The 12,869-nt window shown below is 45.5% G+C and overlaps 1 protein-coding gene across 2 annotated transcripts; it reads left to right on the top strand.

Annotated features, from left to right (window-relative positions):
• The first annotated feature begins 1,529 nt into the window (after positions 1-1,529).
• On the top strand, positions 1,530-12,867 carry SIK1 (salt inducible kinase 1). Of its 2 annotated transcripts, XM_026070719.1 has the most exons (14): positions 1,530-1,548; positions 1,780-2,013; positions 2,875-2,991; positions 5,482-5,545; positions 5,714-5,875; positions 6,151-6,275; positions 6,390-6,513; positions 7,533-7,756; positions 7,993-8,142; positions 8,807-8,929; positions 9,173-9,395; positions 10,081-10,356; positions 10,906-11,137; positions 11,928-12,485. In XM_026070719.1, the coding sequence occupies exons 2-14, from the start codon at positions 1,861-1,863 to the stop codon at positions 12,346-12,348; spliced, it is 2,394 nt and encodes a 797-aa protein (XP_025926504.1). In that variant the 5' UTR covers positions 1,530-1,548; positions 1,780-1,860; the 3' UTR covers positions 12,349-12,485. The 2 variants fall into 2 exon arrangements, with proteins under 2 accessions (XP_025926504.1, XP_025926503.1); XM_026070718.1 differs by lacking the exon at positions 1,530-1,548 and having other exon boundaries at positions 1,642-2,013; positions 11,928-12,867.
• The last annotated feature ends 2 nt before the right edge of the window (positions 12,868-12,869 follow it).

Raw genomic sequence — 12,869 nt, forward strand, 5'->3', positions numbered from 1 at the left:
TCCCTCTTGAGCCCATTAGAAAAGTCATTCATGGACCCTAAGGAGACCATCAACCACAAGTTAACTAATTGTCTCAGTTGCTTGAGACCTTTAGCATGAAGCACAGAGCTATAGATCTTCCACCCAAGGCATCATCTTATTTCAAGGAGCCTGGCAAATCCAATTTGTCTGTGGTAGCATGGTGCCTCTGGAGGGAAGGCAAGGGTAATGGGCCAGTGTGCTGTTTGACAGACTTGCCAGGTTAGGTGTTCAGCCTCCTGAAATGGTTGGGAGCCTGGCTGCCAACTGGGTAATTACTTGTCTGAAAAAAGGTCTAGGATGACTCTAATAGAGAAGATTAAGTTGAATAACAGATGTGCCAGGCTGGGTGACTGATCCAAGACTTATTTTCCGGGCCAATTTGGAATTTGAGACCAAGTGTACAAACATCTTGGCCACCTACTGTGTCAAGTCTGAATCCCTAAATGCTTGATCCCAGTGCGTGTCCCACTTTACATTTGATGGTGGGCCTTGAGAGGAACCTCTGGGGCCCTTCTAGGATGCTGAGGTTGGATCCCAAACAGCCTGCTTCAGTCTCTGTGTGCAGATGGGCTGGCTCTCCTGCAGCCCTCCCTTCTGCACTGTGCAGAGAGAATCGCATCACAGGTGCAAAACATGCGTAACGCGAGGCTGCGGTGCCGCAGAAGCGCAGGGCTGTGCCTATACAGCCTCTTCTGCTTTACTCCTACTTGCCCTCGCATCTGTGCCCTGCCGCCGGGCAGGGCCGGGCCGGGCCGTTGCCCCCAGTCCCCTGGCTGTGAGCGGCAGCCCCTCCATCGCCCCCAGCAAGCAGGGGCAGCGGGAGCCGCCTGCGAGGGCAAGGCGGCTCCCTGGCCCCGCACGGGCACTGCTGCGGGCGGCCACGTCCCGAGCTGCGCGCTGGCGCTGGGGAAAGGTGCCCCCGCGGCGCGGCATGGCGCGGCGCGGCATGGCGCGGCGCGGCGGCCACGCGAGGGTTAACGGCCGGCGGCCCCGGCGGTTAAGGCGGGCGGCGGGCGCGCCGGCAGGGGGCGACCAGCCGCCATACGGAAGGCGTCACGTGACCCCGGAGAGCCCCCCCCCCCCTCCGGGCGGGGGGGGCAGGGGACCCTGCTGCCCCCTCCCTCCCTCTGCCCTGACGTCACCGCCCCTCCGTCTCCCGGGCGACAGCTCCATCAGCGCGCGCGTCAGCGCAGCCCGTTCCTTGGCAACGGCCCGGTGTCTCGCTCTCCTTCAGCCTCGCGCCTGGGCGCGCGTCGCTCTGGCGTCAAAGTGACGTCAATGGGCCCGTCTCGGCTTTCGGCGGTGGGCGGGGGGAAGAGGCGGAGGGAGGGCGGGGTGTGCGTGGAGGGGGGCTGGCGGGGCGGGGCGGGGGGGGCCGGGACATCCCGCGTGCTCCTGCCTGCCCCCCGGCGCACACACACGCATCACACACACACATCACACACACGCACACCCCACCACGGCGGCGGTGGCGGCGGCGGCACAGCCCGGCGCGAGCAGCCGCGGAGAGCGCCCGCCGCCCGCCGGGTACGGCGCCTCGACGCGCGGGCAACGGCCGCTCAACGGCCGCTCAACGGTGGCGCGCGGCGGTTGGGAAGCGGGAGGGCCGCGCGTGGGGTCGGCAGGCAGGCAGCGGGCGCGGAGCCGCCGGGGGCCAGTGCCGCCGGCTCGGAGGCGGCGGCGGGAGCGAGGCCGCGGAGTTGGAGCTGGCGTGCTTGGGGCTGACGGGGGTTGCGTGTGCGTGCTGTCTCCGTGCAGGTGCGAGCGCCCGCGCGCCGCGGGCAGCGCCGATGTTCACTTCCTAAGCGCGGGGTGTCTTGCTCACCACCCGTCTAAATCATGGTGATCATGTCAGAGTATACCTCCGTGCCCGCTCCGAGTCAAGCCCAGCAAAGGCCGCTGCGAGTTGGATTTTACGATATTGAGAGGACCTTGGGGAAAGGCAATTTCGCGGTGGTTAAACTGGCCAGGCACAGAGTAACCAAAACGCAGGTGCGTACGGAGGCTGGAGTTTGCTGGGGGTATTGCGCGTTAAAAAGCATGTTGTTTGCTGAGTTGGCAGTGGCGAGACGGTTTATCTCTGCAAACATAGTAAAATAAACTGACATTGAAGATGAAGAGAAAGGCAGAAAGCTATACAAAGTCCAGTGGACTGGCGGACTTAGCACGGTTTGTTGACTATACGGCAATAGTTGATGGGGCTGTTCTTGGGAACCTAAAGTTTTCCTGGTGCGTTAAATAGAGCTGATATAAATTAAAAAAAAAAAAAAGAATATATTAAAAATAACATTGCTAGGTGCTGTGATAGCTTCATTGAATTACTCAGTCTTAGTTTGCTAAGAGTCCAGCAAATTAAGGATCTTTTGTAGACGTTAGACAGGCTTAATTTTTTTCATGCAGTGTGTATGTTTCAAAAACACAGATCTCGCAATGTTTAATGTATTTGCAAAAGCAATTTCTTAATCTACAACAGCTGTAGTTCCATTTGCAATATCTGTTAAAATCATATTGGTCACTATTATAAAAGACTATTTTCTATTAGAAACTTTTTCCCACGACCATGGGATGGATTAAAAGATTTACCGAATCCTGTCCAGTGCTAATTTCTGCAGTTCTGTTCATTACCTTATGTGTAGTCCTTTTACGTAGAAAAGAAAATGAAAATGTTCGGTGTTGTGAATTCTGTGCAGTTCAGAAAAACAGAATCAGCTTTGTCAAGCCTGTGCTTTTGAGGCTACTTTATTTGAATTCTATGAATTTGTGGGGAAAACTTTTTTTTTGGGGGGGAAGAGATTTTAACAGTAGGAGTATCTGTTTTGTCATATCTGGATTTTTGACTTTTTTAATCTGCAGGTTGCAATAAAAATAATAGACAAAACGAGGTTAGACCCAAGCAATCTGGAGAAGATTTATAGAGAAGTTCAGATAATGAAGCTTTTGAACCACCCCAACATTATCAAGCTGTATCAGGTAAGAAGTCAGCTTTGAAGTGCAGCGTGTAGATGAGATGTGCTTGTGCTTTTCTCTTGCACGTGATTTTACATTGAATATTTGCAGAGAGAATGCATATTTAAACAGTTTTTGAAAAGTATACTTATAATAAAATGGTGTTTTTAAAAGACATTCAGCATTCTTTGAACAAGTTCTTGGTACATTAGACAGTGTATTGACAATGCTCTACAGAACTTATAAGAAAAAACAGACTGAAGTTTGTTTCAGATAGAGGAACTCATTACTTGTCCTTCTCTGACTAACTTGTCTTTCCTAACTCTGCTTTTCCAGTTCAGACTGGAACATCTTACTTCCTCTTGATAAGAGGAAGACTTAAACTCATGTAGTGTATCACAGAAGCAAGTGCAAAAGTTGCATTTGCCATCAACAGAAGGGATTTTTTAAAAAAAAACAACAGTCTAAGTCAGTCTAAGTACAAAAGAAAAAGCCCATAAATGTCATATCTCAAGATATGTCAGGAAATGACCTGTTTTGGTCATTTGCAGTTTGCTCAGTTTTGAAAGGAATTTAAAGTATCTATCACTGTAGAGTTTCACAATGTGAATTTTGGTTTAGATTTGTTCAGTTCCTGCAGGTGGGTGTTTTTATCGGTAAGAACAAATTAATGTGCAGAAAACAGGATCACAGCTGACTAGTGAGCAAGGACTGCTTTGCAAAGTATAAATATTTGATCTAATTAGTATTTGGTGTAATTTCCTCTTAATCGTCTTAAATAGTGCCATGTGAATTTAAGAAGAAGATGATGTATCAGAGTCTGTTTGGACCTGTATAGAAGGGCATGAGGGGAAAGGAATGGATTAAGAAATGAAGCAGCAGGTCTGAAATTCTGTGTGCAGTAGTAAACACTTTTATCAGCTGCAATCTTACCATTGGGTTTGTTAGCTTAAAAAAAAAAAATTAATTAACATGTAAGGTTGAAGAGCCAGTAAGGCAGGTGCTTGGGCAAGGCATTATTTTTAAAGACACTGACACACATGAAGTACTTGATATTTATAGTATTAACCATCATAAGAAAAATTATTCTGCAGTAACATTTGACGTCATTGTTGCCCATAGGGCAGTATAGGATATACAGAAGCATTCTAACAGTTCTGTTGATTTCATTTCAGTGGAATGATGTGGGTGAAAATACTATTTTGAAGCTTTTGTAGAAGCAGGTTAAATTCCATCTAGTTGCACCACTTCACTTGATTGAGCAAATGACATTGGTAGTGGACCATAATTTCTTTTCAGTAAAGTTTTCTTTTCTTTGTTGTTGTAACTGATGCTTTACCTGTTTGGTGGAGACTGAGAAGCAGGGATGGAATTAGATGACATACCAATGTAGGGTGTGTGTTCTTGTATTATTTCATCATTGTTTTAGTTTCAGCACGGCGTCTTAATTTCATCCAGCTGGCATCTTTCCCAGAACACTTTCCTTCAGTTTTGTAAAACTGGGAACCTCTCTTCCTTTGCTCCTTGTTTGTTTATTTTCATTTTGTGTCTGTGTGTACTTGTAGTGAAGGGAGGACAAGAGTCTTTGAAAAAGGTTGCATGTTAGGAGTGCTGGGAATTAGGGCCTTTGAAGTAGCATTGATGGTTGTTTGATAATTTTTTTTTTTAACCCTTTGTGAGCCTCCTGCCTCCAAAACAAAACATCTACTCCTTGAGCATCCAGTTTTTGAGAAGTGCAACATTTGAAAGATGTGCCATAGGAACTGAAAAGGAATTTGGAAATACTCTTTTTTAAGTTCTTTTTTTTCCTCCAATGACATGCACTATTTTGACTAGATTTATCCCACATCCTTCTATAATATTTAAACCAATATCAAATATCTTAAAAATTTGATAATAGATTGATAGAACTTTTGACTACATATTGGCAGTTGTTGACTTGCATCAAGCACTGCAGTTGCACAAACAGCAAACTATTGTTACTTGCCTTGCAGGCCTGCCATATCCCTAGCCAATACGAAATGGGAGTGGGGTATTGGATACTGCTACTTTATTTGTCCAGGTTGCAAATCTCTCTCCTGATCTGAGTACCTGCTAACCTTGAAACAAAGAAGACTTAAATTAAACTTCGGGTGTCTTTGCATGTACAGAGTATGCCAAATTAATTGTAAAACTGTATGTGTATATTTTAACATAAAAGAATTCAGGGACATGTATAAAATTATTGAAATGCTTATCAGTTATCTTAGGGAGATTAGGTGGCATGGTAATGGTGAGAAGAACAAGGGCATGGAAAGCCATTGTATATTTTAGGTGCATGTGCATTGATTTGTTATCTTTTTCATTAGCAGTTTTTATGGAAAGAATATTGTTTTGCAAAGTTAGATGTCTTTACTGCCAGCTGTTGTGGCAAATAAATAATTGAACTGATGTGTTTGAGAATACATTTAAAAAAATGAATCAAACTGCAGAGGTGTGCATTTTTTTAACGTATCCTCTCTTGTGTCTTGACAGGTTATGGAGACAAAGGATATGCTTTACATTGTTACTGAGTTTGCAAAGAATGGAGAAATGTTTGGTAAGTTCTCACTACTGAGGCTAACAGTTCTTTAGATTTAGAAACCACAGCTTTATTGTTATCATTCCCAAGTAACATGTATTCTGATTAAAAACCTGCACCTGCAGGATTATGAAAACTTCCTCCAGGTGTTTCTAATTTTCATGCCTCTTTTATTTTGTATTGCAGATCATCTGACCTCCAATGGGCACTTAAGTGAAAATGAAGCACGGAAGAAATTCTGGCAGATCCTTTCAGCAGTGGAATATTGTCACAGCCACCATATAGTGCATAGGGATCTCAAAACAGAGAACCTTCTGCTAGATGCTAACATGAATATCAAGTTAGCAGGTAATAATAAATGCGTGGTTACTCTACAAACAACATCAGGCACATAGTCCAATTCAGTCTCCCTAGGATGATCCTATAGATGTATTGTAACTGAAAATAAAAGAACAGTTACTGATATTTCTCCAAATTTAACCTCTGTTCAAAAGAGGATAGCTTAAATGAATAGGCAGAGAACTGACCAGCACATCTGCTCCCTTCCTTCTCTTTTTTTGCTACTTCTGAAATGTTTGTGTGGTTTAGTGATGTCTCACCCCAGACTTTTACCTTCGTTACAGACTTTGGCTTTGGAAACTTCTACAAATCAGGAGAGCCTCTCTCCACTTGGTGTGGAAGCCCACCTTACGCAGCTCCAGAAGTTTTTGAAGGCAAAGAATATGAAGGACCTCACCTTGATATATGGGTGAGCTTGATATTCCTTAGAAATTGCATTTCATGCTTCGTTAGGGTCTGCAGGCTTTCATAATCATTGCTTCTACTGGAACCACTCACAGGCTGTGCTGTTTTCTGTTGACAGAGCCTTGGGGTGGTGCTGTATGTCCTGGTCTGTGGTTCTCTGCCTTTTGATGGACCCAATTTACCAACTCTGAGGCAAAGAGTGCTGGAGGGGCGGTTCCGCATCCCTTACTTCATGTCTGAAGGTGCTTTTTTCAGATCCTTAATGTTAGAAAAGGGCTATGAATAAAGGGGTGATTAGGAAGGAATAGCTGTCATGTTCCTTCTTGGGGCAATGACAGATGGGGCTGGTTTTGTATTTGGCAATCACTTTCTTTCTCGGGTATCCAGTAATTTCTATAGGGCAGTGCTTATAGTTGAGGGGATGATTGTACATGTTTTCTTTTCTGGGATCTGCTTTATGGTGCATCTAAAAGACTGTTGTTTCCTTTCTTAGAATGTCTTTGTGGCTGAGAAAAATATTTGACATCCTAGCTGGAGAAATATCCACTTACAAAAGAGAAGGGGAGAAAAAGGTTTTAATGAGACTAGTCTGCAATGCCGAGTTGGGTGTAGTTCTAAAATATTCTAGCTGTGCAAAAGGAGTATATTTCAGTGTGGCTATGCTGTCAAGGAGAGCAGAAATAGTGAGGCCTAGCACTGTTTCTTGAAGGCTCACTTGAACGGTCTGGTGAGAAAAGGAACTGAAGAGTATTATCACCTCTCTGATGATTTGGATTCAAAAACAAGTAGATGTGTCTCTCTCCTGAGATGAAGACTATCTTTTGAAGTCTGGCCTTTACCAGTTTTAGCCATGAGCAGTATGTGCAGATCAGGAAGTTGTATCTGACTGGGTTCTGTGCTAAATTCTGACCTATTTCAAGTGGATGTAGTATCAGTAAACTGCATCCACTCAAAGCTAGTTCTCTTACAAGGTGAAAGGTCACCTGAACCCTGCTGATATCCAGTATAGGGTAGTTTCCTGTAGTGACATGTTGGTTTTATGAAATATATGTAAGCCTCTTGTGGGTTTCACTTCAAGATCCTGCTGATGCTGATTTTGACTATATGGTGGTAAGACCTGGCATCAGCTGCTTTTAAAGAAACCTTTAATTCCTGTTTTCATAGTCATCAGAAGTAGTGTTACTGGGAAGGTCTCTTAGCAATGACCTGGGGCTGGACTGTTATTTTTGCCCCTTGCTCATGCCTTTTCTTTGTCATCCAGATTGTGAAACACTAATCCGACGGATGTTGGTCGTGGACCCAACCAAGCGAATAACCATTTCCCAAATAAAGCAGCACAAGTGGATGCAAGCTGACCCGTCTCTCCAACAGCAGCAGTCTTTGTCCTTCTCCATGCAAAACTACAATTCCAACCTGGGTGACTACAATGAACAGGTCCTTGGAATCATGCAAACACTTGGCATCGACAGGCAGAGAACTGTTGAGGTGAGAAATGCTTGTCCCTTAGGTATTTTCTTACTGACTGTCAGACATCTGATGCTGCAGTCATATATGTTGTTCAGGGACTAGCCTTGATCCAGTGTCATAATGTCATAAGGCCTTCACTGATCTTCTGTTATTTTTACTTATTTTTGAGTATGTTGTTATGCAGCCTTAGTGATGTTCTGGCTGTTTATGTCCTGAGTTATCCGTAACAACAAGATCCTCTCAATGTCTTCTAGTCTCTACAAAACAGCAGCTACAACCATTTTGCTGCAATTTATTACCTGCTCTTGGAGCGCCTCAAGGAGTATCGAAGCAGCCAGCTGTCGAGTCGTCCAGCAACTGGCCGTCAGCAAAGGCCAAGGAGCTCTGACATCAGCAATGTTGAGGTAAGGAAGAGAATTATTTCCTGGAAGGCTATGTCTTTTTTGTGTCTCTATCTCTATTTTTTCCCCTCCCTCCCCTGTTCTTTCCTATGGGAAAATATAAGATGGTAACTATGAGGCTTTTGAGAGTCAATTCTGATCTTTGCATCCTCTAACCAGAGGACAAGGCCTACCATTCTTCAGCAGGAGGCTAATTAAATACTAATGGCCCATTTCCTAATAAACGGCTGTAGATTGTGGTCCAAAGAATAGTCTGCCTCTGGTGCTGGTCACTAATGAGCTGGAGGATTAGGTCTCTCATGGAAATTTGCCCTCTCAGGCATGGATCGATTACTCTTCTTTGTTACACACCCTATAGGATCCTCAGAAGTACTCCATGAGTTAGTTTGTATGTTTTCTTTGACATTCACTTTCTTTTCCTCACCCCCTTTAAAGGGTGCTCTGGATTCCTTTTTGAATTACACTTCCAGTTTAATTGCCTTCCTTAAGAGAAGGAGCTTTGTGTTTGTGTAGACATTGAACGGGTAACTTTGTTAATTTTGATGGAATGTGCATGGAGAAAGCTTGCAGGGAAAGTGTCTTTGAAATTCCTTGAGCTGACAGTGTTTGAAAAGTAACCTGGAACTGCAGTGTACATGATGGCTTCTGTGGGTCTTTCTGTCTTCAGATGCCTCAAGATGGTCTCACTAGTGAAACCCTGCGATCATCTCTGCTTTACCAGCAACCTCAGAGCCTGGTTCAGCCACCCTTGCAGGCGGAAATAGACTGTGACATGAACAATCCATTACAGGTTGGTGTTCTCAGCTAAACTGTGTGCAAAAATATATATGTATATTTTTTTTAGTTGTTCTACTGATCTGAAACAACAAAGTCACAACCTCTGTTCTCTTCCCTGAATCTTTTGTTCAACATTTGGGCATGGTGTTGCAGTAGCCTCTCAACAACACATGTGCAGAGAACTATATAGAGAATTAACAAGTAGTGCAGAAATACATGAAGCACCCTTCACCTTGTAAACTGACATGTTTTGCAGCCTGTGTTCTTTCCTGTGGATCCCAACTTCAACGGACTTTTCCGGAACCGATCCATTTCCCCCAACAGCCTGCTGGAAACCACCATTAGTGAAGAAGTAAGGCAAGAGAAGGAGTTGGAGGATGAAATTAAGGCGTATGACCCCATCCACATCCCTAACAACACCAGCAGGAGGCACACACTGGCTGAAGTCACTACTTATTTCTATCAGCATGCCCCTCCATGTAAGTAAGTTTGTGAGGGAGGAAGGGTGTCCATAGCTAGAGGGAAGGAACAGAGAAGGAGTGTGATGGCAGACAGATGCTCGGAGACAGCGTGCTGATTTTGCCTTGACTGAAGTAGAAAAGCCCAGTAGTCTGCACTCTGCCTTCCCCAATTCTGTCTTGCCATAAATAAGCACAGATCCTCAGGAAGAAACGCTGCACTATTTCATCTAGATCATTTTAGAGGAAAGCATTCTCACAAGTAGGACATAACTCATCTCTGCTTGCTTTCACTGCCTTCTATTGTATGTGGGGCCTGAGTTTAGAAACAATTTACCACTAACCATGTTTGATATACAACTAGACCCCTTGAACTAAAGAAATAAGAAAAAAACCTCACAAAACAAAACTCCCTTGTCAGAGCTATTGTGCTAAAGAAGCGCTGCAGGCCTGATCTGGCATAGCCCAGTGGTGCTAGAGTTGCTGGCAGAGCACTGCTGGCTGGGCAGGAACCCAAACTTAGGTTATGAATTGGTGACCCCTTGCTGGAGTTGAGCTCAGCTATGACACGAGTTGTTAGACACCTCTGTGGCTCACAGCTGTTCATTAGTGCCAGCGTGGGTGGGCAGAATGCTCTGATGTCATGTTTGTTTCTTCCGGTACTCATCTTGGGAATGCTCTTTTTCTCCTTCCTTCCTCTCTGTAGGTATAGTCATTTCCTCTTCAGCAAGCCCCACAGAAGGAACTAGTTCAGACAGCTGCCTTACTTCATCTTCAAATAACAGCTCGGTGACCCTGAGCAGCTGTTTGGCAGGTCAAGTAATGATGGGGAGCCCAGCCACAGCTAGGGTGACATCACCCTTCCTAGCTTCCCAGTCTGATGCTCCGGTGTTACAAGCCCAGGGCTGCATGGGAGGTGCTTCTCTCCTGCCTGTCAGCTTCCAGGAAGGAAGGCGAGCATCTGATACCTCATTAACTCAAGGTAACTCCTGCCTTGCTTTATTGCTAGAGGATTATTACACCCTTCCAACTGTCATTGGGAAGGATAGCAGGCAGGGACACTTGCTTGCCCGTGTTAGTGTTACATGGGAGCTGCCTGGGTACTCTGCCTCTCCTAATTGTGGTCCCTGAGGAGGGTAAGGTTCCCTGAAAAAGCTGCCTAGATTAGAGGTTCTTGAATCCTGATTCAGCAAGCCCCAAAAGACATTCCTTCTGATGTGGGTGGGACTGCAGCCCCCTTTCCCTGCTTCCAAAAATACAGACTGCACATCATGGTTTCTGGCAGCATTCTCCTTAGCTGTGCATGTGTGATTCCCACCACGCTAGGGTGGAACCATCCCAAGCCCTGTTACATAAGCTCTGCTTTGGCTGTCAGGCAGAGAGGTGAACGTGAACTGAAGAATCATGGCTTCTTCTAGCTTAGTTTTCATATAAATGAAGGCAGCTGCCCAGAAAGGTTGATCTATAAAGTAGGCTCCCAGGCAAATGCTAAGGAAGATTAAAGTGCATTTCTTTTCCTCGTATCCCACAGGCTTGAAGGCTTTTAGGCAGCAGCTGCGGAAGAACGCTCGAGCCAAGGGGTTTCTCGGCTTGAATAAAATCAAAGGCTTTGCTCGGCAGGTGTGTCAGTCCTCCTCATCTCGGGCAGCAAGGAGTGCCATGAGCCCTTTCCAACACACGCAGCCGAACACCTGCATGTACAGCAGCAGCGGGAGCAGCAGAGAGGGAAGAAGCCTCCTGGAAGAGGTGCTACAGCAGCAGAGGTGAGAAGCTGACTTGGAGGAGTTCTCTTTCCATTTGGGTTGCTTTGCTGGGGGCCAGTAGAGGAGGAGTGAGTATAACAAAAGAGGTTTGGGGTTCTGGTCACTGGGGATTCCTTTCCTCTCGTCTTTGCTGTGTGGCAGCAGATAAACTGCTTAACTTCCTCTGTGGTTTCCTGCACTGGGAAATGTAACACAGGGCATGCAGTTCCACTCAGAAATCATGATGTCCAAATATTTGGAGGTTGCTGAATTGAAAAGCCCTTGGTACTGTGGGGGAAAACACTGCTTCTCCCCTTTGCAGGCTGTGTTTTCCTTTGTTAGTTTTGGGAATGCTTTCTTTCCTCCTCTGCCTCCTCCTGTAATTTTCCCATGACAAGGAAGTGTGAGACCTTGTAATTTGGAAAAGTTACAGCCCACAAAGGAGGCACAGTTCCAGTGGCCTCAAATGTCATGTGTGGTGGCACCTCTTCATTCCCACAGAAGCGAGATGGAAAACTGAGCTTCTGGTTTATCTGCATGCGTTGTCTCTAGAACATCTATTATTAGCTGGCCGATTTGTGACTAGGTAACTTTTTGGTGATAGTCTCCCTCTCCAACATGAGGAAAAGCCAAGTGAAAACACAGTGACGTGGGTGGTAGTTGTTTTAATTGCCCTGGCTGGGTAAGCAGAGGTTTGATGTAGAGAAGGAAACAAAGAGGGAAACTATGATTGGGGATGGGGGCAAAAAAGGAGGGATGAATCAATCTTAGCAATGCAAGTTAACCTCTTCCACCCTTGGATTTTATTCAGAATGCTCCAGCTCCAGCATCACCAGCTACTCCAGCCAGCTTGTTCCCACACCTCTCAGACATCTGTAACAAATGTCATCCCCTCCTCTGATAGCACAGGCACCTGCAAGACATCCAATTCACTTCTGTTGTCAGAGCTACAAAGAGAGAACTCATTTGAGCTGGCCTTTGGTGGCAACGGCCAACTGCTCCGACCCCATTTCTTTGGCATAAGCGTGTCACCAGTGTCCTCAGCGGCTCACCTTCTAGACACTCACCTGTATATCAGCAGCAATGTTTCTCCAGTCAGCACCACCTTCTCTCAGCAACAGGGTTTCTCTGCTCAGTCTCCAAGCTATGATGCCGTCACTTTACAGCACGGGGATTGTGAAATGGAGGACCTGACTTCCAGCCAGCTAGGGAAATTTGTCCTGGTCAAATGAGAGCCCTGGCTGCTACAGCTCACACTGCTCTTTTTGCAAAGAACTTTCACCACTGTTCCATGGCATGTGTGGGTYCCTGGCTGGCTGGTGTTGTGTGGATGAGTGACTCTCAGAAGCAATAAATTTTGAAGTATGTGAAGAGGCTGTCTGGCTCAGAAAGCTAGCAACTTTACAGAACTAAACAAGCAATATGTATGTCTTTTTGCTTCTACTATTCTTGCACTGAACAAATATGAATAGAAACTGATTTCTTTTTTTTAAAGAAAAAATAATGATGGGGAAGATGGGTGGGGCTTTTGTGGGGGCAGGGAGGGATGTGGTTGGGGAAGAACTCTTCGGTACTGTACTCAAGTCAAGACCAATACAGCTCTGCTGTTATGCAAGATTAGCAGCTGTCAGTAGTGGTGAACACAGCAGGGAGAGGCTTTTCAAAGAAGGGACCAGAGCCTCCCTTTTTCACAATATTCATTTATGGGTTTGTGAAGATGATTACCTCTTTTAAAGAAGATAAACAAAAAAAA

This window comes from Apteryx rowi, unplaced genomic scaffold, assembly GCF_003343035.1.
Source record: "Apteryx rowi isolate R43461 unplaced genomic scaffold, aptRow1 scaffold_317, whole genome shotgun sequence".
Classification (NCBI taxonomy): Eukaryota; Metazoa; Chordata; class Aves; order Apterygiformes; family Apterygidae; genus Apteryx; species Apteryx rowi.